This window comes from Gracilinanus agilis, chromosome 4, assembly GCF_016433145.1.
Source record: "Gracilinanus agilis isolate LMUSP501 chromosome 4, AgileGrace, whole genome shotgun sequence".
Classification (NCBI taxonomy): domain Eukaryota; kingdom Metazoa; phylum Chordata; class Mammalia; order Didelphimorphia; family Didelphidae; genus Gracilinanus; species Gracilinanus agilis.
The window spans coordinates 474,347,897-474,369,454 of record NC_058133.1 but is presented as its reverse complement, the minus strand read 5'-3'; the positions used below and the strand labels follow the sequence as shown (position 1 = coordinate 474,369,454).

General features: G+C 47.9%; 3 protein-coding genes across 5 annotated transcripts in view; 2 read left to right on the top strand and 1 right to left on the bottom strand.

Moving 5' to 3' along the window:
- Positions 1 to 4,931: 4,931 nt before the first annotated feature.
- On the bottom strand, positions 4,932 to 13,806 carry POLR3GL (RNA polymerase III subunit GL). 3 transcript variants are annotated; one of them, XM_044672580.1, is made up of 8 exons: positions 13,786 to 13,806; positions 8,539 to 8,707; positions 7,994 to 8,123; positions 6,727 to 6,795; positions 6,363 to 6,419; positions 6,037 to 6,110; positions 5,730 to 5,843; positions 4,932 to 5,450 (listed from the first exon to the last, which is right to left on the bottom strand). In XM_044672580.1, the coding sequence occupies exons 2-8, from the start codon at positions 8,662 to 8,664 to the stop codon at positions 5,364 to 5,366; spliced, it is 657 nt and encodes a 218-aa protein (XP_044528515.1). In that variant the 5' UTR covers positions 8,665 to 8,707; positions 13,786 to 13,806; the 3' UTR covers positions 4,932 to 5,363. The 3 variants fall into 3 exon arrangements, with proteins under 3 accessions (XP_044528515.1, XP_044528514.1, XP_044528517.1); XM_044672579.1 differs by lacking the exon at positions 13,786 to 13,806 and adding an exon at positions 12,412 to 12,499; XM_044672582.1 differs by lacking the exons at positions 8,539 to 8,707; positions 13,786 to 13,806 and adding an exon at positions 12,412 to 12,429.
- Positions 13,807 to 15,024: 1,218 nt separating this feature from the next.
- Positions 15,025 to 17,968, top strand: ANKRD34A (ankyrin repeat domain 34A). Its single transcript, XM_044672578.1, has one exon. The coding sequence runs from the start codon at positions 15,231 to 15,233 to the stop codon at positions 16,719 to 16,721; it is 1,491 nt and encodes a 496-aa protein (XP_044528513.1). The 5' UTR covers positions 15,025 to 15,230; the 3' UTR covers positions 16,722 to 17,968.
- Positions 17,969 to 19,027: 1,059 nt separating this feature from the next.
- LIX1L (limb and CNS expressed 1 like) overlaps positions 19,028 to 21,558 on the top strand; it is a 20,963-nt gene continuing 18,432 nt past the window's right edge. Inside the window, exons 1-2 of the mRNA XM_044675547.1 lie at positions 19,028 to 19,337; positions 19,537 to 19,538. Coding sequence (XP_044531482.1) covers positions 19,040 to 19,337; positions 19,537 to 19,538 — 300 coding nt within the window. The 5' untranslated portion in view covers positions 19,028 to 19,039. The remainder of the gene's footprint in view (positions 19,338 to 19,536; positions 19,539 to 21,558) is intronic.

The window sequence follows — 21,558 nt, the reverse complement described above, 5'->3', positions numbered from 1 at the left end:
TCTTTCTTTCTTTCTTTCTTTCTTTCTTTCTTTCTTTCTTTCTTTCTTTCTTTCTTTCTTTCTTTCTTTCTTCCTTCCTTCCTTCCTTCCTTTCTTTCTTTCTTCCTTCCTTCCTTCCTTCCTTTCTTCCTTCCTTCCTTCCTTCCTTCCTTTCTTTTTTTTATAATTGATACTATTGGTTCCAAGGCAGAAGAGCAGTAAGGGCTAGAGACAATTAGGGTTAAGTGACTTGCCCAGAGCCACACAGCTAAGAAGGGCCTGAGGTCAGATTTGAACCTAGGATCTGCCATCTCCAGGCCTGGCTCTTTATCCACCAAGTCACCTAGCTGTCCCAGTATGTGTTTCTATATATTGTCTCTGGATAGGCTGTAAGCTCATTGTGGAAAGAGAGACTCATTTTGTCTGTACTCCTCTGTGCCTAGCTTAGCGCCTGCTACATAGTAAGTGCTATCAAAGATCCCAAAAGATCTTGGGAAGCCAGAAAGTTAGAATGATCATAACTTAATAAAAATAAGTGAAGTGATTTTCAAAATATCAATTGCACAAGTAGCAAATGGTTAGACAACAGCTGGTTTAAAAACTAATTTGGAGTTACAGAGAATTGCAAGCTCCCTATGCGTGATTTGGCATAACATCAACAAAAACATGTCTTATTTGATCTTAGGTTATGTTACTAGAAGTATATCGTACCAAATAAGAGATAATAGTTCTGTTGTACTTAGCCCTGATAATGCCACAAATGGAGATCTGTATCCATTTGGGGTCGCCATATTTTCTATGTGAGCTCCTTGAAAACAGAGACTGTCTTACCTTTCTATTTGTACTTCAATATTTAGCACAGTGCTTTGACTATAGTAAGCTATTAATAAATGCTTAGTTCATTCATTTAAAAAAAAGAAAAGTTTAGGAGATTGTCTGGTCTTTTACATGACTTTGATAAACAGAATTAACTGCTAATTGATACTGGGCAATTACATGCCATAATTTTATGTCCCTTATTGAGATCATCAATCAAAAAACATTTTGTAAGTACATATATCAGGTATCAGGCACTGTACCTGTGATTTCACTAGCATATGGAACTTCCAAAAGAGAAAACTCCCCCTATCACAGCAGGTCAGCAACTTCTCAGCAATTTCTGGTCTTAGAAAGAGCTGCTCAGGGGGCAGCTGGGTAGTTCAGTGGATTGAGACGGGAGGTCCTAGGTTCGAATTTGACCTCAGACACTTCCCAGCCATGTGACCCTGGACAAGTCACTTCACCCACATTGCCTACCCTTACCGCTCTTCTGCCTTGGAGCCAATACACAGTATTGACTCCAAGACGGAAGGTAAGGGTTTTTAAAAAAAAAAAAAAAAGAAAAAGAAAAAGAAAGAGCTGCCCAGGACACTTTGAGACTAGACTATCTGCCCAGAGTCACACTGACAATATGTCAGAGAATGGATGTGAAATCTAGGTTTTTTGGCTCCACGATCAGTTCTCTATCAATTATGTTACCTCCATCCATGTAAGTCAATACGTTAAGCGAAACATTGGGAATCAAGGCAAAAATGAAACAGTTCCTGCCTTCAAGGAGATCACATTCTATCCAGGGAGACAACACGAATTAAATCCAATCCAATAATCATTTATTAAGCATCTACTATGTGCCAGAGAGGCAGCTAGGTGGCACAGTGGATACAGAACCAGGTTTGGAGTCAGAAAGACTTGTCTTCCTGAGATCAAATTTGGCCTCAGACACTACAGCTGTGTGAACCTGGGCAAGTCACTCAACCTTTGCCTCAGTTTCTTCATCTGTAAAAAGGCCTGGAGAATCTAGCTGTTTGACCCTAGGTAAGTGAATTAACCACATTTGCCCTTCTGTCTTAGAGTTGTTACTCGAATAGAATATAGAGATTTTTTTTTAATGAGCTGGAGAGGGAAATAGCAAACCATTCAAGTATCTTTGCAAGAAAACCCCAAACGGAGTCACAAAGAGTTGGACATGACTGAACAAGAACAACACTACATGCCTGACACTATGCCAAGTGCTGGGAATACCAGTGATAAAGAGAAAGATAGTCTCTGCCCTCTGGGAGCTTACAGTCTAGAGGAAAAGGCAACCCACCAAAGGAAGGAGAAGGTGGGACTGGGAATGTCAGGAGACATCTTGTTCCATGGAGTAGAAACCAGGAAGGGGAGCATACGTGAAGTGGAGTGATTTGAGAAGCCAGTATCTGCCCCCTATAGAGGAAAGCATTGGGAAGTTGGTATTCTCCAGCCCTCTGATCAAAGGGCAGAGGAGGTTGTGGGAGGTGGTGACAATCAAGGCTTCAGTTAACAACATGGCGGTGAGATTTATGGTCCTGAATTCATTCTGGGAGGAGTAAAAGTTTTTGGTTTTTAAAAACCAGACTTGTGATTACACAGGCACTGGGAATCCCCAGTGAGGAAACTATCAATACAGAAGGGTACATATTCAACAACTTAAGGGTCTTAGAGAGTTGCTTAAAAGCCCTGAGAAGTGCTTGCCCAAGAAAGATCTCGAACCTAAATCTTCTTGACTCTGAGGAGATCTCTTTTATCCACCCCACACCATGCTGTCTCTATACAAAAATAAGATATAAAATACATTCAAAATAAATAATTTTTTGGAGGACGCATTAGAAACTTCCAAGATCTGGGAAGACTCCTTGGAGGAGGAGGTGGCATCAGAGCGGAGCTTTGAGAGAAACTAAGGATTATAAAGAGCAGCAATAAGGAGACTGAGTATTTCAGGCAAGGGAAACAGCCTATGCAAAGACATGGAGATAAGAGATGAATGTGTCAAGAGCAGCAATGAGATCAGTTTAACATATCATAGAATATATAAAGGAGAGTAAGGAGCCAGGAAAGGTCAGTCAGCCCATTAGTGACATACTCTAGAGGAGCCTGTATTTGATTCTAGACTTGAATTTGAATTTAGAGATAACAGGGAGCCAATAGTTAATTGGACAGGAGAATGATCAGTGATCAAACCTCTGCTCTAGAAATACCATTTTCGTAGCTCTGTGAAGGAAGAGTTGGAAAGGGAAGAGATTTGAGCCCCAAGAGACCTTTAGGAGGCTACTGAAGCCAGGTTACAAGGCAGGACAAATGACTAAAACGACCACTTTTAGGTTTATTCTCCTTTCCTTTGCTCTTTGGGATATATGTATGGAGGATGTAAGGAATCAGAGTAGTAGAATGGAACAGTACCTAGCTCCACCACCTTCTTCTTCTCCCTTCCTATCCCCCTTAGCCTCATTTCCAGGATGAACACCTTCGAAGGAACCCAGGAAGTTCCTAGGAAGAGTCCAAGTCCTTCCACTTCCCCCAAATACATATCAAATAGGAGTAGGGAGGGTATGTCTCCCCTGTAGATGCAGACAGATATAGCATAGTTGATGGGAAATGGGAAAGATTCAAGGCTGCTTAGACTCTCTTCTTTGCTGCAGCTTGACTTCTCATTGAGTGCCTTGCCCATAGCAGAAACTCAGAAAATCTTCCATTCCTGGGCAAATGAAATCACGTACAGATATAAGGAATCTCAGCGAGATATCCCCTGCCCCATCCCACAGCCTTTATCTCACAGGGTTGTTGTGAGGCTCAAAAAGAAATCCTGTTTGTAAAAACACTTAGCACTGCTCCTGGCACACAGTAGGAGCTATTTACATGCTGATTCCCTTTCCTTCCTCTACAAGAGAGAGATATCATAAAAGTGGCAGAGATGCAGAGAAATGCTATGGGCACCACAAAAGCTCCTGCCCTAATCTCATCTGCCCACTGACTCCTGACTGTACAGTTTGGGTTTCCTCTTTTCTTCTTCAGTTCCCCTCTATCCCACCCCACATCCACTTGAGTGTCCTTCCTGCCTCAATTCTCCTGATCCCCTGAGTCAGAGAATTCCCCTCCTCTTCCCCATTTGTACTCCCCAGCAAGCCCCAAATAAATAAGACCCCAATCTGCTGGCCTTGGTGGCCCTGTGGGCTGGCAGGACTCAGCCTTAATAAGATCCAGGAAATCTATCAATTTCTCCATCTCAAACTCCCTTTTCAGGATTTGTAGGCTCAATGGGGTCTCAGTCTATTTTATCTCTCTATTTTCATATCTCTGTGTTTCAGTTTCAGTCCCTGGGCTGTTCACGCTAGCAGCCCGTGGCTGCTGCCTGTCCACTTGCTCCAACCAATAAGATAACTCGGGACTCTCTGGTTAACCAATCAAGGCTTTGGGGAAATGACTCACCCCAGGGGAGAACAGCGTGGGCAGAGCATCTCTAGGGCGGTCTCTGAGAGTATCCTTTGCCACTCCCCTCCCCCAGCACAAAAGGAACTTTCTGGGGGTTAGTGAGAGGAAGGGGTGCAGGGATGGAGACCAAACGATGGGAAGTAACTGAGCTGTTCTTGATCACCTCTCCTCCCCTGCTTCCGGAGAGCAAGACACGCAGGAACACTTAAGAGAAGGGAAAACCTTAAAGCGAAGGCCCCAGAGATCTAAGAGAGGAAGGATTCCCCCATTACTAGCCCCTGACGAATCAATCCTTCCTCCCTCCCAAAACAACAGCTATTTCTTCTAAACAAGAATAAAACCAAGGCCAAATGTGGGAAAGGGAAGGCTGGCTTTGCCTTTTCCTGTAAACAGTCAACAGATACTCTCGGGGAAAGGAGAAAGTCCAAGGGTCAGTGTAATTGGATAATTTTCTTTCGCTGTATATGTTATTATTTGCACCTTTAATAATGTTCCAATGCGTGGGTGGACGGGGTAGAGATATGCACCTCACTCTGGTGGAAGAGAGAAAGCAGAAGGCTAAAGGCAGGCAGAGTCAAGATGGACCATAAAAGAGAGTTGGGCAGCGATGGAGCTAGGACGGGTTCCAGTTATAAAATGCCTTCTCCCTCCCACCTCCTCACTTTCTAAAGTACAACAGGCAAACATAGAGAACAAAACTTTATTTAAAAACCATAAAACTGGCCTCATCCCTACTTTTTCCTAATCCCCAATTTTCTCCAAAAAAGAAAATTCTACAGGGTAGGAACAGGGAGGCAGGAGAGAGGGGGGCAGTTGTGACTTCTCCTACTCACTCTTCTCACTCTCCTTTTCCTCAAAGTATAAAACAATTAAAAATTCAGTCCTTTGCCTCCTCTCCAAAGCAACAGAGGTAAGGTCCAGCCACTATAACCCGGGAAGGAAAACTATCAATAGCCAAGAGGTCTTTGTTCCTCCCTCCAAAGAGGCAATGGCATTTCTTGGCTCTGGCTGGGATTAGTTAAAAGGATGGTGTGCCCATGACCACAAATGGCTAGAATAGTCTCTCAGTCTCTACAGCTGAGAAGATTGGGGTGGTGGGAGTTATTGGAGCTGCTTCTTCAGTAAATTGCCTCATCCATGTTGTCATCGCTGTCACCCCCAAAGTCTTCTCCATTGTCAAAATATGACATGATGTAATCTGTCTCCTGAAAGGGGCAGAGAAAAGGTAAAACAGAAGAGTGAGGGGTGCCTTCCCACTTCTATCTGTCATTCCAGGCTTTGATGAGACCACCCACAGCCACCTTTTAAAAGAAATCAAGGGATAATGGAATAGAACAGCAGAGATGGTTAGAAATCCTTCCATTATGGCAGCTTGGGTCTTTCCAGATGATTTGAGCCCTCCAGGACCCCATCTCCCCAACCCTCAGAGGCAGCTTGGCAAGAAGGGGGAGAATGGGGATAGTGGGAAAGAGGTCTTCTCTCACCTCCTCGTGCTCTTCTTCATCATACTCCTCCTCCTCCTCATCTTCTTTCTCTTCCTCTTCTTCTTTCTCCTCATCTTCTTCTGAAGTCACTTCTTCTTCCTTCTTCTCCAAGGTCTGTTGTGGGGGGTGGGTGAGCAAGAGGAAGCCCCCACCCCCAGAGGGCAAAATCAAATCACAGACAAGGCAAGAAGGAGGTGTGGATGGGAGAAGGGCTTGGACCTGAGACCTGGCTGGGGTCATACTTTTTCCTCTCTTCCAGTCCTTTACCTTCTTCTCCACCCCAACTCCCCCGCCTCACACACCTCACCTCCAGTTTTTGAATTGTTTCTTCTTTCTCTGCAGGGGTTTTAGGGGCCCTCTTGGGGATCAGGATTGTTGTCCCTGGTGGGGGAAAGGGAGGGAGACAGTGGAACACCAGATCCAGCATTTGCTCTGCCTTTGCTCCCCTCTCCCAGCAACTTGCCTAGGGCAGCCATTTAGGCAATGGAACTCTGCTGCCCCTGAGTGGCCAATATGGTAGACTGTGTCTGGCAGAGGAAAGGAGGGCAATCAGTTATTTCTAAGCTCCCCCAAAGCCCACAGAGGGCTGGAGGAGGACATTTGTTCCCCCTTGTGTCACCTAACCACACTCACGCTCTTTCTGCAGTTTTCGAACCCGTATCTTGAGCTCTCTGGGGAGACGCCTCCAATCTAGGGGAAAGGGGGAGGGAAACAGTGATCAGTGGGCCCCAAGTTTGGGCCTTCTATTATTAAAAGTCTGAGAGGGAGAGGGCCCCAGGACCAACTCGATAGAAGAGGAGGTGTGTCCCAGAGGGATTTGCAACTAGTGGAGGAATTGGTTTATGGGGCACTCAGCCTGCTAATGAGCATGTGGAGAAGTGTCTTAGGATCTGGGAGAGTTTGAGGAGAATGAAGGAGTGTCGGGAAAAGTTTGGTGTGGGGGAGTATCTCTGGGGACTTTTGAAAAAATGGATTTCAGAGGGGGTTCATCACATACCAGGATTCCAATCAATCGCATTGTCAATTGGCCCCGACATCTGATATTTGTCTGAATAACGCTCCACATCTGAAGGATCAAATACCAGACATCAGAGGCCTCTTCCCTTCAGGGCCCCTGAACGGAGTGAGGCCCGAGGATGAGGTTTCCATAGCACCTAGGTCTTGCCCCCTATCCTGATCCACCCAGAGCATGAAGAGCTTCAGAAACAGACTTAAAAGAGCTTCCACGCACTTCCCAAAGTCACACAATTATTCTTCATTACTCCCCCAACAAAGACTCCGCTCATTCATTTATTGCTTAAATATTTATTGATCGGTTGTACTCTACGTAGGAGGCACGATGGGGCACACAAAGAAGTGTGTCTGTATGTGCAGCATGTCCATAGTTCAACTAGGCCAATACGCTCCCAGTGCCTTGAATCATTCCCAAACATCTCCCGGAATGTCTTCCTCAGGCCTGCCAAAATTCCTCCCTTCTTGTTTAGAGAACCTGGCTTAAAATTCAAGTCTTCCAAGAATAATTTCAAAGGCTCTCGGTTCTAAGAACTCAAGTCTCTGGGGGCCCCTTTGCCCCCAGGAGCTCAGATGCCCTCCTATCCCCATTTCTCAATTTCTGCTTTACACAACAACTGACTCTTGCTCGATGTGAATGGCCAATTTGGGATCTCAGCCTGGATTCTGCCTGCCCCACCTAGCACACTTCTGGGATGCCTCTCCATGATTATTCTGTGTCTGCCCAGAGAACACAATCGACATTTATTACCAGCCTACAGCATAATTATGGAAAGAAATCTGCCATAAAAAATAAATTGTGAGCCAATGCCCAAAGGAAGACTATGGATCTGGTGCCATTTTGATTTAGCCATGCCTCTCTTCTCCTTCATGCTTATGAATAACCAAACAGGTCCTAAAGTGGTCTTAACCTTTTTTTCCCCTTTGTGTAAATTCATTTTCCTTCAATAGGCTGAAGGAACTCGAAAGACAAAGGATGTGTATTATTTCCCTTTGGATGGTCAGGTCTTCGAGGCTATGGATTGTATCATTCTCATTAAATAGATGTTTATATGTATATGGACACACACACACACACACGCGCGCACACACACACACACACACACACACACACACACACACACACGCCTTTCCTCTGAATGTATTTCTACATGAATGTCTTTCTTTCCTTTCTACGTCCACCCAGAGACTCGTGAATATAGAGTAGCATCCCCTGGACCTAATTGGGGCAGAAGAGTGGCATTCGGACTGACCTCTCTTGGGTGCTGCTGGACGAATGAAGTAGGGAAGCTGCCTCATGGCCCCACGAAGCTCCTGTTTCAGGGCGAGCACATACTCACCTTCTTCTCCTGAGGGCAGGGGCACAGGACGGAACTCCAGGGGCTAGGTGAGAGCAGGAAGGGCAGTGGTCAGTTTGGTGAGAGCTGGGGAGGTCTGGATGGCCTTTAGGAATGGGGACAGAGTGAAGCACTAGAGGGGGATGGCAAGGACTGCTAGGAGGGGGGAGATCTCCTTTCCTTACCACCCAAGAGTATAAAACAAAAGACAAAGGGGAGGTCTACATGCATCTGTGTCTGAAGAGGCGGAAGGCGAAGGGCTAGGATTCTAGCAGGAGGGAGATTAGTTCTCAGCAAGGGCACACTAAAAAGTGTGGGGAGCCCAGGGACATAGCAAGCTAGAACGGGGAACTTCCTTCCCTGGAGAGCACGTAGAGAGAAAGGAGGATGAAAGGGATTCTGTGATTTTCTAAGAGAGAGCTAGCATAGAAGGACAGTCTTGGAGAAGTATGAGCACTCACAGGAAAGAGTGGGGAGGGCTTGAGGGTGGGAGGGGGCAGGGCATCCCCTTTACCAATGCCCACAGCCTCCATGTTGAAGGTCAGCTGACCCCGGCCCCGGCCCCGGCCCCCACCCCGGCTGGCCATCGTCAGGGGGGGCCTGGCTATCTAGAGATCAGATAGGAGAAGCCTGATAAAGAAAAAGAAAGTTGAAGAAACACTGTAAGACAGAGGAGATTCTCCATCACGATGACCACCAAGGGCACTCCCTTGGCCTTTTCCTCAACCTCCCACCCACTCATCTAAAATCTGCCTACCTCCTGCTGGAGGTGGACTTTGCTTGTTTTTTTTGTTTTATCCCACAATCCATGTTAATTATATTTCCATATCACTTTACTCTCAGGGATCTTTAATCCCTGCCCTTTCCCTTGTCTTCTGTATCCAGTTCATCACCAACTATATTCATCTCTTCCTGGTGGTCCTCCTGCTACTGCCTTGGTTGATGCCCTTATCATTTTAGACTTGGATGACTGAAATAGTCTTATTTTGTTTCCTTAAAACCTTACTTTGTCTTAGAATGGATATAAATATCATTTCAAAGGCACAAGGGTAGAAAGGCTAGACAACTGGGATTAAGTGACTTGCCCAGGGTTACCCAGCTAGGAAGTGTCTGAGGCCATTTTTAAAAAATCCATCACCTTCCAACAATACTATGTATTGGTTCCAAGGCAGAAAAGCATTAAGGGCCAGGAAATGGGGGTTAAGTGATTTGCCCAGGGTCACCGAGCTAGGAAGTATAGGAGGCCAGATTTGAACCCAGGATCTCTGGGTATGGTTCTCCTTCCACTGAGCCACCCATCTGCCCCCCCCCCCGGCCACTTTTGAACCCAGAATCTTCTATCTCTAGACCTGGCTCTCTTACTCCCTGCAATAGTCTTTTTTTTTTTTTTTTAAAACCCTTAACTTCTGTGTATTAGCTCATAGATGGAAGAGTGGTAAGGGTGGGCAATGGGGGTCAAGTGACTTGCCCAGGGTCACACAGCTGGGAAGTGTCTGAGGCCAGATTTGAACCTAGGACCTCCCGTCTCTAGGCCTGACTCTCAATCCACTGAGCTACCCAGGTGCCCACCTGCAATAGTCTTCTAACTAGCTTCTTTGCTTCCATTCTTCATTTTGTGGCATGGTAGAAAAAGCACTGTACTTAAGATTCTAGGCTGTGAGACTCTTAGCAGGGCAGATCCCTTCATAGAATAGAAGTTTTAGTGCTGGAAGAGACCAGAGAAGCTAACCAGTCCATCCTTCCTCCCTTAATTTTCTAGATGAGAAAAATAAAGCGCATAGAGTAGTTTGCTCAAGTCATACAAGTAGTAAGTACCAGAGACAGAATTTTAACCCAGGTCTTATGATTTGGGGGCCAGTACTCAATTTCTGGGAAATACTAGTTGCAGAGCCTACTCTCAGGACTCTGGGGATCAAATGAGATAATGGGTGTCTGTGTGTATAAAAAATATATATATGTATATATATATTGAAGAGTGAATCAAAGTTTGTCTATCAATCAGCAATTTTTAAATTAATCAATCAAAAACTTAAACATCTCTACTTAACACTAAATAAGAGAGTTCACAAGTCACTTGCTAAAGTGGATGACAACTCCAGAGGCCACTGCCCTGCCCCTAGGCAGTGTTAGGCAAATTAAAAGACTACAATTGGTTCCCATAAAATGGAGGAAGAGACAGGAAGTGATGAGGAAAAAGAACTATAAAAGGTCCTGAACTTCCTGTCCAGGGACCTTCACCTTGACTTGGGACTTTGGCTCTTGGACTGCTTCTTGGAGGAATGCTCCTGGTTCTTCTCCTTTGGACCCTGAGTTTTGGAGGGCTTCAACTTAGGACTTGGCCTTCAGTCTTCTCCTTTGGAATTCATCTTAGGTGGGTGAGTAGCTGGCCTTCCTTTCCTGGCTTCTGGAGAGATTCTTGTCTTGACTTTGGAGGAGGCTTCGTGGGTGGAATTCTAGCTGAAGACGCCACCAGACTTGGAGAAGCCCCTGCAAGGCTGAGCTGAGCCTCGATTCACAGGAGAAGGTCTAGTAGTCTTGTTAAAACCTGTCTCTTTAGCTACCTTTTTCCATTTTCACTCTTTCTCCCTCTTTGTAAATAAAGCTACTAAAAGTTATTTTTGACTTGTTGTTATATCTTTAAATTGGTGATCACAATATTACTTTAGAACTTTCATATTTAGCATAAGCCCTAAATTTTAAATTCTTAATATATGCATATATTAAGAATTTAAAAATTTAGGAGATACTGCAAACTTTCAAGGGCTACACCATAAATGTTGGCTCCGGTTATACTGATGGTTAATTTGGGGGGAGGACTTCGTCTAGACCTTCAATTTCATCTGAGTAAGGAACTCCAGGTGAAGAAATTCCCTCTACCAATGCAAACCAGTAAATGCTCTGCAATTTATAGTCTCAGAGAAATAGTGTCAAATCAAATAAAAATGGGAGGAACAATTGGGTGGCTCAGTAGTGGAGAGAGTACCAGTCTGACCTATTTCAAATTTAGCCTCAAACACTTCCTATCTGTTTGACCCTGGGCAAAGTCACTTAACTCCAATTGCCTACCCTATACCAGTTGACATTTCAAAGATAAAGTTTAAAAAAAAATAGAAATAGGGACACAAAACCCTACATACAAAAGGCCACATACTGATTTAGACAGCCACATATTAACATTATCCATGTTCTATTGTATTTCTATTTATTTTTGTTTAGTATTTTCCAATTATATTTTAATCAGGTTGGGGCAGCAGTAAAGAAGTGTTATGTAGGCCTCAGGTTTGGATATCTAAAGGATTAAGTCTCAACTCAGTAAAGGTCCTGGGTAACCTGGTCCCACTTTACCTATCCAAATTGGTTTCTGATTAGTCCCTAATTCTAATAATCCTTACTGTTGCCTCTAATCCCATCACTTCATCCAGTCTGAGTTACAAAAGATGATTCTTGATTATACACAAGAAAACTTTAGTGGTTTTCTTTCTCCAATGGTATTTAATTGTTTCATGCATTTCCATCCAGGTTATAAAGTCCTATAGGTCAAAGACCGTGTTTTATGATTTTTCTGAATCCCTGCAATTGGCTCGGTGCTAGGTCTATGGCAGGCAGGAAGCCTATGAGTCAGAGGACTTGAGTTCGAATTGAATTTAACCTCTGAGTTTTGAGTTTTCTTTGTGAAATCTGAGATTCCTTCCAGTTTTAGATCTTGTTTGGGGGGGGGGGGGGGTTGGGGGACGGGACATTCTCATCCAAAACTAAGAAGACAGGGTTTCCAGGGCAACCAGGGAGGGCTTCATGATGGAGTGTTAGAGTGCTGGGTTTAGTGTCAGAGAATACGAATTCAAATCCTGATTCTATTACCTCCTGCCAGAGTGGGCTGGTAAAGTCATTTAACCTCTACTGGGCTTCGCCTCAGTTTACTCATCTGTAAAATGTGGAGGTGAAACTAGCTGAAATCTGACGCCCCTCCCAGCTCTAAATTCGGGATACTACTGAATCCTCGGTTGGGCAAAAGAAAGAGAGTAAACGTCCAACCCAAAATAGGTCTTTCCTGGGTGCCTCTCTCAAAACGCGCACACGCATGCACACACGCACACGCGCACGCACACATTCCTTCTCCACCCCCCCAACACCCTCCCCCAGACCGCCCGCGCGCGCACACATACTCTGGGAGGTAGGGGAGAGGAGGGGGCCAGGCGGGTCAGGCGGAAGGCTGGAAATCGCTGACCCAGTGGTGGCCTCGGCCCTCCCTCTGTCCCAGAGCCCGCCAGCAGGCCAGGGGTAAAACTGATCGAGCAGCGGGCCGGGGGGCGGCCGAGCCTCGGTTCAGTTCTTACCTGGCGCCCCTCCCCCACACGGTACCCACGCAGCCGCCAAGCCCTGCGTCCGGTCAGCCTGTCCGCTGGGTTCTAGGCCCACCTCTCTGCGATCCCCATTGGTGAGTTCTCAGAACCAATGGAAGAGGAGGCGGGCGGGGCGTCCGCACACATGCAGATAAGGAGGTAGGGCCGTGAGTAGTAATAGATATGTGTGGGCTTTGGGAATCCGGGCACACAGAGAACTGTGAAAAGATTGGGGAGCCGAGACAGCGTGGGGTCAAGCTATTTTGGTATGCAGCCGTGGTGGAGGAGCTCCAGAATGTGAGAGCACTTCAAAAGAAAGACCAGACGGAGAGCTCACAGAGTTGCCCCAATATCATAAAATTTAAAGCGCTCCCACAGGGCGGGCCTCCCCAAGGAGTCCCCCAGAAATCAGCCCTTCAGAGATAAGTCTTGCTATGCCGGCTGCTGCAGAATGTCCCGCCACCCCCCACCCCCCACTCCTTTCCCATCTAGCATCCTTCTTTCTCTAAATTCTGCACGCACTGAATCCTCTCCTCTCACTTCCTTGCTAAAAATACCTTTCTGTGGGTTGCTGCAGAGTCGGCGAGAGAGCTGGCAAGAAAGGGAACAGAGGGACTGAGGATCAGGGAACCAAGATTGGTGTGGCAGGGGACAGAACTCCCGGGTTCCCAGTCTCTTTTGCTTCTTTTCGACAAGTTTGAGGGATTATTCTAAGGACAAGGGGTGGGGGAGGGGTTCCTACAATTCTCCTATATGAATGATGGATATTAAGAGAACTTAGATTGAAACAGGAAGTTAGACCTAAGAATTACTTGTCTGGGGAGTGAGAAATAGTAGTGGACTCCTAAGAGTGAAATCTCGCTGTGGAATGACTCCTCTCCTCTAATATTCAGTCCAGGCATATTCCTTTGAGTGTCTGGTGTTTGATCATTGCCAGCCCCCTTCCTTAGTTGTTCTAAGGACATGCGAATCTCGCCAAGTCCTATAGATCCTCCCCAAATCCCCCACTTTCCATGCTACCTCCCAGCTGGACACATACTTATTCTCAAACAGCACAGATGGGAGTCATGGTAACCATGGAGACAGTGCAGGTGGCAGAGAGACAGATAGTGACAGAGACTGACACGGAGAGACAGACAGAGAGAGATAGAAGAAAGGGGGAGAGAGAGAAATGGCTAGAAGATTGACAAAGTACAAAGGAAGAAGTACAGAATCTGAGGGAGATAAAAACCTGTTAATACGTAGCTTTTTCAGTCTCTCCCTATTTGCCTCACTGCCCACCCCACTACCCCCCAGATAGAATTAAAGGAAAGGAATTGAAGGCTTATTTTGTATCAAAAAATAAAAACAAAAAGAAAACAGACCTACCTGAGTCCATACCTGCCTTCTTCAGTTCTGGCTAAGAGACCAACCCAGAAGGACTGAATTCCATATCTATAGCTTTCTGCACCTTTTAGAAATGAGAGCTCTACACTAGACACCAGGGCTCTGGGCTAGGGGGTCCATTATAAACCCCTGCACACCCAAATATGCACACATCAAGCAGAATACTTATCTGTCTTCTCATAGAACTTGGATTTATGATGTCTGGGCCCAACAACCTTTGAGAATGTGATTGTGTCATGTGTGATATGTCAGGTCTAGCACACAGCCACAACACGTCAAGCCCTGAAAATTGGTAGCTGGGGAAGCCTGGCTAGAATTTGTGCAGGCAGCCCTGATGAGGCCAGGAAGAGAAGAGATATCCGACTTGAGGTTGGATTCTACAAATAGCTAGGTTTAAATGGCTGAGATACGTTAGTCAGGCTTAGAAAACCTGGGATAGTGGGTTTTGTTTTCTGGTTGGATTTTTTTTTTTAAATCGGAGATAGGGAAAGGAGCAGATTTGGTGCTTGCCGCCCCCACCCGCAGAGACACGTCTATAAATAGCTCAGCCGAGCTCCGCCCCCCTCCCCTCCCAAAGCCGGCGCTGCGCCCGGGGCGCACGGGAGGAGGGATCTGGAGCAGGGGCGCCTAGGCTTGAGCATAGATACAGTGGGGGCCACCGAGGCCCACCCCCACCATGTGGGAGCTTATGGACCCGGCTTCTTCACCCAGACTGCACTCTGGCCCGGGTCCCAGCCCAGGCCCTGGCCAGGAGGAGATCCTGCGGACATACAGGTATATGGGCACACCACTTGGGAGGGGAACGAGGAACGGGAGATAGGGAACACAACAGGGGAAAGGGGAACTCCGGACTCTTATTCCTTCCAGTTTAAGACCCTGGACCCGAGCCGCGACCCCTCCCAGAGCTGCGGCTCAGAGGAAAGGGGGAAGGAACCGGGAATGTGTGTGTGCGCGCGTAGGAAGGGGGAAGCGGTGGTACTGAGGGGAGGTCTGCGCTCTGGCAAGAGGTATTTTGGAGAGTGGATGAGGAAAATCAGTGACTGGAAATGGTTCGGGGGCTGAGGGTGAAGGTTGGGGTGCGGACATCTCCGCGCGTGCACACACGCACTTGCACGAGCATTCATCGCGGGCGGGTGCACGCGAGCTCTTTTCCCAGACAGGCATTTAGGGGGGGGGGCATAATGGCACGGGGCAGAGGACAAAGCTGTGTGCCACAGTGACCCACTCCAAATCTCTATCTCTATGATTCCTTGTCTTGTCTCTATGCTTGTGTCTGTCAATGTTGGTCTATCTCTCTGACAGGGAGCACCGTAGCTGCTGAGCCTCAGTCCTCCTCTAGGCACTGTCCCCATCCTTGTCCCGAATCTCCCTCTCCACCTCTTCTGGTAGTTTCAGCCGCTGCCTTTCTCCCACCCACCACCTTGGCCATGCTGCACGCCGAGGGGCACGCTCTCCTGCGGGCAGTGGGGCAGGGGAAGCTGCGCTTGACTCGGTTGCTCTTAGAGGGAGGTGCTTACGTGAATGAGGGCGACGCGCAGGGGGAGACTGCACTGATGGCTGCCTGTCGGGCCCGCTATGACGACCCCGAGAACCGGGCCCGCATGGTACGCTACCTACTGGAGCAGGGCGCTGACCCCAACATAGCCGACCGGCTAGGGCGCACAGCTCTCATGCACGCCTGCGCCGGAGGTGGAGGAGCCGCAGTAGCCACCCTTCTCCTAGCCCACGGCGCTGACCCCTCGGCCCGAGACCACGCCGGCGCCTCAGCTTTAGTGCACGCGTTGGACCGCGGTGATCGCGAGACCCTCTCAGCCTTGCTGGAAGCCTGCAAAGCCAAGGGCACTGAAGTCATCATCATCACTACGGACACTTCCCCTTCTGGCACCAAGAAGACCCGGCAATATCTCAATTCCCCTCCCTCCCCTGGGATCGAAGATCCGCCCACCCCAGTTCCAACCCCAGGGGTCTGCATGTCGCCTTCAGAAATCCAACTGCAGACTGGAGGGGGAGGAAAAGGAGTGCTGTCTCCCCGGGCCCAAGAGGAGGAGGAAAAGCGGGACGTATTCGAATTCCCTCTCCCTAAACCCCCAGACGATCCAGCTTCCTCCGATTCCCTCCCCAAACCACCCCGCCACCCTCCACCTAAACCGCTCAAGAGGCTCAACTCAGAGCCTTGGGGGCTAGTTGCCCCTCCGCAACCGCTCCCGCCAGCCGAGGGGCGACCAGCGACTGACCGACTGATTGCCGAATTTAACGGCCTGGCGCTGACTAGTCGTCCCCGGCTCTCACGGCGTCACAGCACCGAGGGACCTGAGGAACCACCCCCGTGGGCTGAAAAAGTGACAGGTGGAGGGGCCCTTTCTCGGCGCAATACGGCGCCAGAGGCCCAGGAATCGGCTCCCCTGCCTGGGCTGAAGCAGAAGCTGAGCCGCATGGAGCCTGTGGAGCTAGACGGCCCCGGTCACCTATGCCCAGACTCTCCGGACTCCAGTCGCTTGTCTCTTGAGCGCCGCCGGTACAATGCTTCTCCGCTGACACTGCCTTCGGCAGGCTCAGTTACTTCACCTGGGCAGTCCCAAGAAAGCCTTCCTGGGGCCGTATCTCCTCTGAGTGGGCGGAGACGGAGTCCTGGGCTTCTGGAAAGGAGGGGCTCTGGGACTTTGCTCCTGGACCACATCTCCCACACCCGGCCAGGCTTCCTGCCACCACTCAATGTCAGTCCTCACCCTCCCATCCCAGACATTCGCCCTCTACCAGGGTGCCGGGCCCCATCTCTCCCTGCTCCTCATCATTCCGGGGGACTTGGGTCTCCCAGGGCCAAGAGGAAATTAGTGAGACGTCACTCCATGCAGACAGAGCAAATTAGACAGCTAGGGGGATTCCAGAGTCTAGGGGGACCAGGAGAACAAGGGCGTTGAGGGGATAAGAGGAGCTAGGAATGACGTAGATAAGGCTATGACAGGGCAGGTGGGGCCACCGGCTCACAGACACCATGCACACACATACTAGAGGTCACTTGTATTTTGCTCATAGGCACTGCATGGTGCAATCTTGGTAGAGATGCACATGTTCAGGGGCACAGAGCACTTTACTGGAAAGGTCACCAGGCATTCACATGTACTGGGCAGTCACACATCTAAGGGTCATGTATGTGGCTGATGCAACTGTGCACTTGCAAGTGAGATCAGTGTAAGCTCACAGGCATTATGCACTTGCATGCACCATAAGGTCAAAGGTGCTCATTGGCACAAGGGCCCCCAAACATACTTGCACTTGTTCATGGGCAGTGAGATGACCTGCCAATAACTAGTGCCTAACCTAACACCCTTCTCCACTCCAAAAAGAAAAAAAAAGAAAAAAGAAAAAAAAAAGATCCTTACCATTCCCTTACCTTCTGTGCTTGCAATGATTTATTTCTATTTATTTAGGTACAGTGGCACATGCCCTATAATGCATTTTTTACACACCCAATTCCAGTGGGAATGTTGACTCTTTGGGGATCCCTTTTAACCCACCTACTTGACTGGGTTCTCTGATCCTCTGCTCTCCCTCTCCTACTTCCCAACCTCACACAACTTGGGAAAATACTGCTTTCCAGCCCTCTTGCTGCACCCAGTTCTGCTGCTTCCCTCATTGCTCCTTCAACTCTTCCCTCCTTTCCTCTACAAGCCCAGATACTTCCTTACCCCAAAGCAATTCAATATATCAGGTTGTCTTGTCTTCCCAGGAGAAGTGGGGCATGCAGTTCAAACTGCTCTTTTATGAGCTTCTGTTCTCCCCAAGGCAGAGGAGGACAATGATCTTAATCCCCCACTTGACATATCAAAATAAAGGTGTTCAGAAGTCTCCACCATGTCTCTCCACTCACTTGGGAGGAGGGGATGGGACGGGCAATGCTGATCCAAATCTTGATCATAACTTCTATCATCAGTGGAAAGCCCTGGAATCATGGTAGAGAAAAAGTTAGCCTTCATCTCCTCATCTTTAAATCTCAGTTCTTTTCCTCTGTCTCTCCTTTGGATCCCAAGGATCCATCTATCTATCTCAGGTTCACCGAACCATAAACATGTCGATTTTAGTGCTCTAAGGTTAACAAAGTGCTTTTTATCTCAAAACAACACCACGAGAAGCGTAGAGCCACTGTTATGCCCATTTTAGAGATGAGGAAACTGATTTGGGGAGGTTAAAGGACTTACCTACGATCACTCTAGTAAATAAACTGAAGAGTTAAGGATGTAGTTGCAAGTCCTGTGCTCTTTCTCCTTCACCCCAATCAATAACCCCACTGATTTGGGATACCCGGACAACTCTCCCAGATACTATCCCTCCCCACACAGCGCAGATCCTTGGCCTCTTCTCCCGGATTTCACTTCCTCCTCCAGAGAAACCAGTTCTAGTCCCCTTCCCCTATATCCCTTCCCCGACGAGGCTCCCATCCCCAAGGTAATCAGATGGTTCCGCCCGGAGTTTAAGCTGTCATCTCGACCTGGAGACACTTGGTCCTTGCTTACAGCCTCTGGTTTTCCTTGGCTCCCAAGAACCTCTTTGCCTCCTCAAAGTCCCCGAGGGGCCCGGAGGAGTCTGTGACGCCCGACTGGGTAAGACAGCATGGGAGGTGGGAGCGTCCGGGCGATCCGCCGGAGCCCTCCTTCTGGCCTTACTCCCTGCTGACGCTCGGGGCCAGACTTCGGATCGCTGGGCCATGGGTCATGGCCTAAATGTCAATACCAGCAGTTGTTCTTCCAGTCTCCATTAAAGGAAGCGCCTGCGAGGCCAAGACCGCCAGGGACTGTAGCCTCGCAGAAGGGCAAAAATGGGCGGACGAAATGGATTTTGGTGGTCTCCCTGCCTGATCCCGCCTCCTTTAGCTGCCTGATACCGACCCTCTTTGGAGGCGTCCAGATTCTGGCCCGCCTTCCTTGAAGGCGCCTGGAATCGTATTGGTGTGAATCCGCTTTTCTTCTCCTCAAATGGCCAGCCCAGTAGTTCCACCCACTGTGGTAGTTTGCCTATGATGGGAGGCAGGGCTCGTTTCTCTGTTCATGGCTGTGATTGGTCCAGAGCCGGCTCGTCCTCTCCCCTCGCATGACTGACAGCCAGTGGAGCCTTTACGGTTCCCTCCGCCCCGAGGCGCTTGGCCCGGGCTGTCCCAGACCTCGTAGACCGTTAGCTGGGGCTCCCGAGGCTACGGCTGAGTTCTCTGGGCTGTGGCTGGACGCTGAGAGAGCCATCCAGGATGGAGACGATGCGAGCTCAGCGACTGCAGCCAGGAGTGGGTGGTGGCGGCGGCGGGATGGGCACTCTGCGAGCTCTGCGGCCTGGGGTGACCGGGGCCGCCGCTGCCGCCTCCAGCCCTCCCGGGGGCCCCCAGCCTGCCCCTCCGCCCCCGGCCCCGCCACCGCCGCCCCTGCTGCTGTCCGGGGCCGCGGGACTCCCGCTGCCCCCAGGCGCCGCGGGCAGCCCCGCCGTGCTGCGCGAGGCAGTGGAGGCCGTGGTGAGGAGCTTCGCCAAGCACACACAGGGCTATGGCCGAGGTGAGTCTGGGGGCCCGACAAGGGCTCTACGGTGGCCCCACTTTAGACCTGCAGAGATGTCGTAGCCCTCTCACCTGGGACTATTCAGCATTTCACCTCCCAGGCCCGCCCCAAACCCCACCCTGCCCCAACCTGGTCTGTCCAGCTCTAGGTCCCTGGCTCAGGAGGTGCGGGTCACTAATATACCTTGTCTGATCAGGTGTGAGTTGTGACCAAGCCCCATTCCCATGAGAGAGTCTCATCTAAGATCTATGGAGTTTGGTTTTTTTTTGTTTGTTTGTTTGTTTGTTTGTTTTATAAGCCCCTGGAAGGCAGGGAACCGTTTCCTTTTTGCCTTTGTATCAACAGCACAGAATCTCAGAAGACTGGGGCTGGCTCTGCAGACAAGAATTATTGATGTAGAGATGATCATTAAGCCCTTGGGAGCTGATAAATTAAGGAGTGGAGAGAATGGTGGGTCTAGGACTGAGCGTTGGGGAACTCTCTGAGTTAGGGGTATTATGTACACAACATTTAAGAAATAAATACTCCTTGAATTGAATGAACACTCCATTTCTAATCTATGTCTAGTGGTTTGTGAAAAGGAAAGCTCAGATATGAAGATAGGAAGATATTCTCTACTGAACCAGTAGTGTATGTGATAGGCTGCTTCTAGGTACTTTGTGATAGTTCTTTCTTTGCCAAGGAGAGGACTATTTCTTTAACTTTTTAAAAGATAGAATAGAAGGTGATGTCGGGCTTTTTTTTCAGCCTTAAAGACCATTTTTGAGAGAACCGAGAATTCCCTAGTTTTAAATTAGGATTTTATAGTTCCTTAAAGTAACATATCTCAATGTCTCTTAGTTTTCATAAATCAACAAGGTAAAGTTAAATCCTCGGATAAACAAACACATTGCAGAGTTAATCCGGACTCTTCTTCTTTTGCCGTGTAGGTAGCCAGTGGTTAATTTTTTCATTAGTTTGGAAATGTGATTATTAACCCAACTTAATTTATTGATTGACCAAGGATCGGTATACCGATGCTGCCATTTCCTATTTTCTTAATGTACACCTTTAAAGGTTACTGAGCAATCCACATGGGGGAGGTATCCTCCCACCAGTTAAAGAAGCAGCCAGAAGAGTTGACTTCATTCATTCAACAAACATTAAGGCTCTATGATGTTGTTCAAAACAAAACAGAACAGAACAAAACAAAATGCTGGACTAAGAGATTTGAGTTAAAGTCCCAGCTTTAACACCAGCTATCTGTTTGACCTTGGCTAGGTAAGGCATTTAGCAACTCCAAGCATCCCTAGAGAAAAGGAGTCAAATGTGTAAAATGTTGTAGAGACAGAAATGTTAAAATTTGATAACTGATTGGATATGTGTGGGATGAGGGAGAATGAGAAATCCAGGAATTTGGAAGAATAGAGTGCCTTCAACAAAACAGGGATTGAATCTCTGAAGAAAGTCTGGGACTGGCTATACAGATTTAAGAGTTCTTGGTATAGAAATGATAATGATGCCCATAAAAGCTGATAATTGAGAGTGTGGAGTGAGGATAACACCCATGGTTAGGGGACATGTTCTGAATGATGAACCAGCAAAGAAGATTAACAAGGATTGGTCAAATAGGTAAGAGAGAACCAGGAGAGAACATTGTCAGGAAAGCCCACAGAAGAGAGAGAATAGTGTCAAATACAGCAGAGATGGAAAAAAAGATCAGCAACTCTGGCAATTAAGAGTTGATTGGTAAATTTGAAGAGGTGTTAGTGGAGTGATGTGGTTAAAACCCAAGTTACAAAGGGTTTTAGGAGTGAATGAAAGGAAGATCATTAATGACTGAGAATAATTTTCCACAAGTTTCCAAACCTGAAAGTGCTTTCTTCAAGATTTCTGTTATTTATTTAAAAAAAATTAATCTATTCTCTGATATATTTCCAAAGGCCCCTAGTCGAGCCTCTAATCAGATTCCTGTATGAATTTTCATATGTTCCTAGAAAGAACATGAGGGTAATATTACTAAAAGATTAAACAATTTTTAAAAACAAAGGGAAAGGGGGGCAGCTGGGTAGCTCAGTGGATTGAGAGCCAGGCCTAGAGACGGGAGGTCCTGGGTTCAAATCTGGCCTCAGACACTTCCCAGCTGTGTGACCTTGGGCAAGTCACTTGACCCCCATTGCCTACCCTTACCACTCTTCCACCAAGGAACTAATACACAGAAGTTAAGGGTTTAAAAATA

Coding starts and splice junctions, on each gene's coding strand:
- ANKRD34A (XM_044672578.1), top strand. CDS start 15,231: ATGCTGCACGCCGAGGGGCACGCTCTCCTGCGGGCAGTGGGGCAGGGG.
- POLR3GL (XM_044672580.1), bottom strand. CDS start 8,664: ATGGCCAGCCGGGGTGGGGGCCGGGGCCGGGGCCGGGGTCAGCTGACC. Junction 6,111..6,362: donor TCGAAAACTGCAGAAAGAGC/GTGAGTGTGGTT, acceptor TTCCCCCACCAG/GGACAACAATCCTGATCCCC. Junction 5,844..6,036: donor AAACAATTCAAAAACTGGAG/GTGAGGTGTGTG, acceptor CCCCCACAACAG/ACCTTGGAGAAGAAGGAAGA.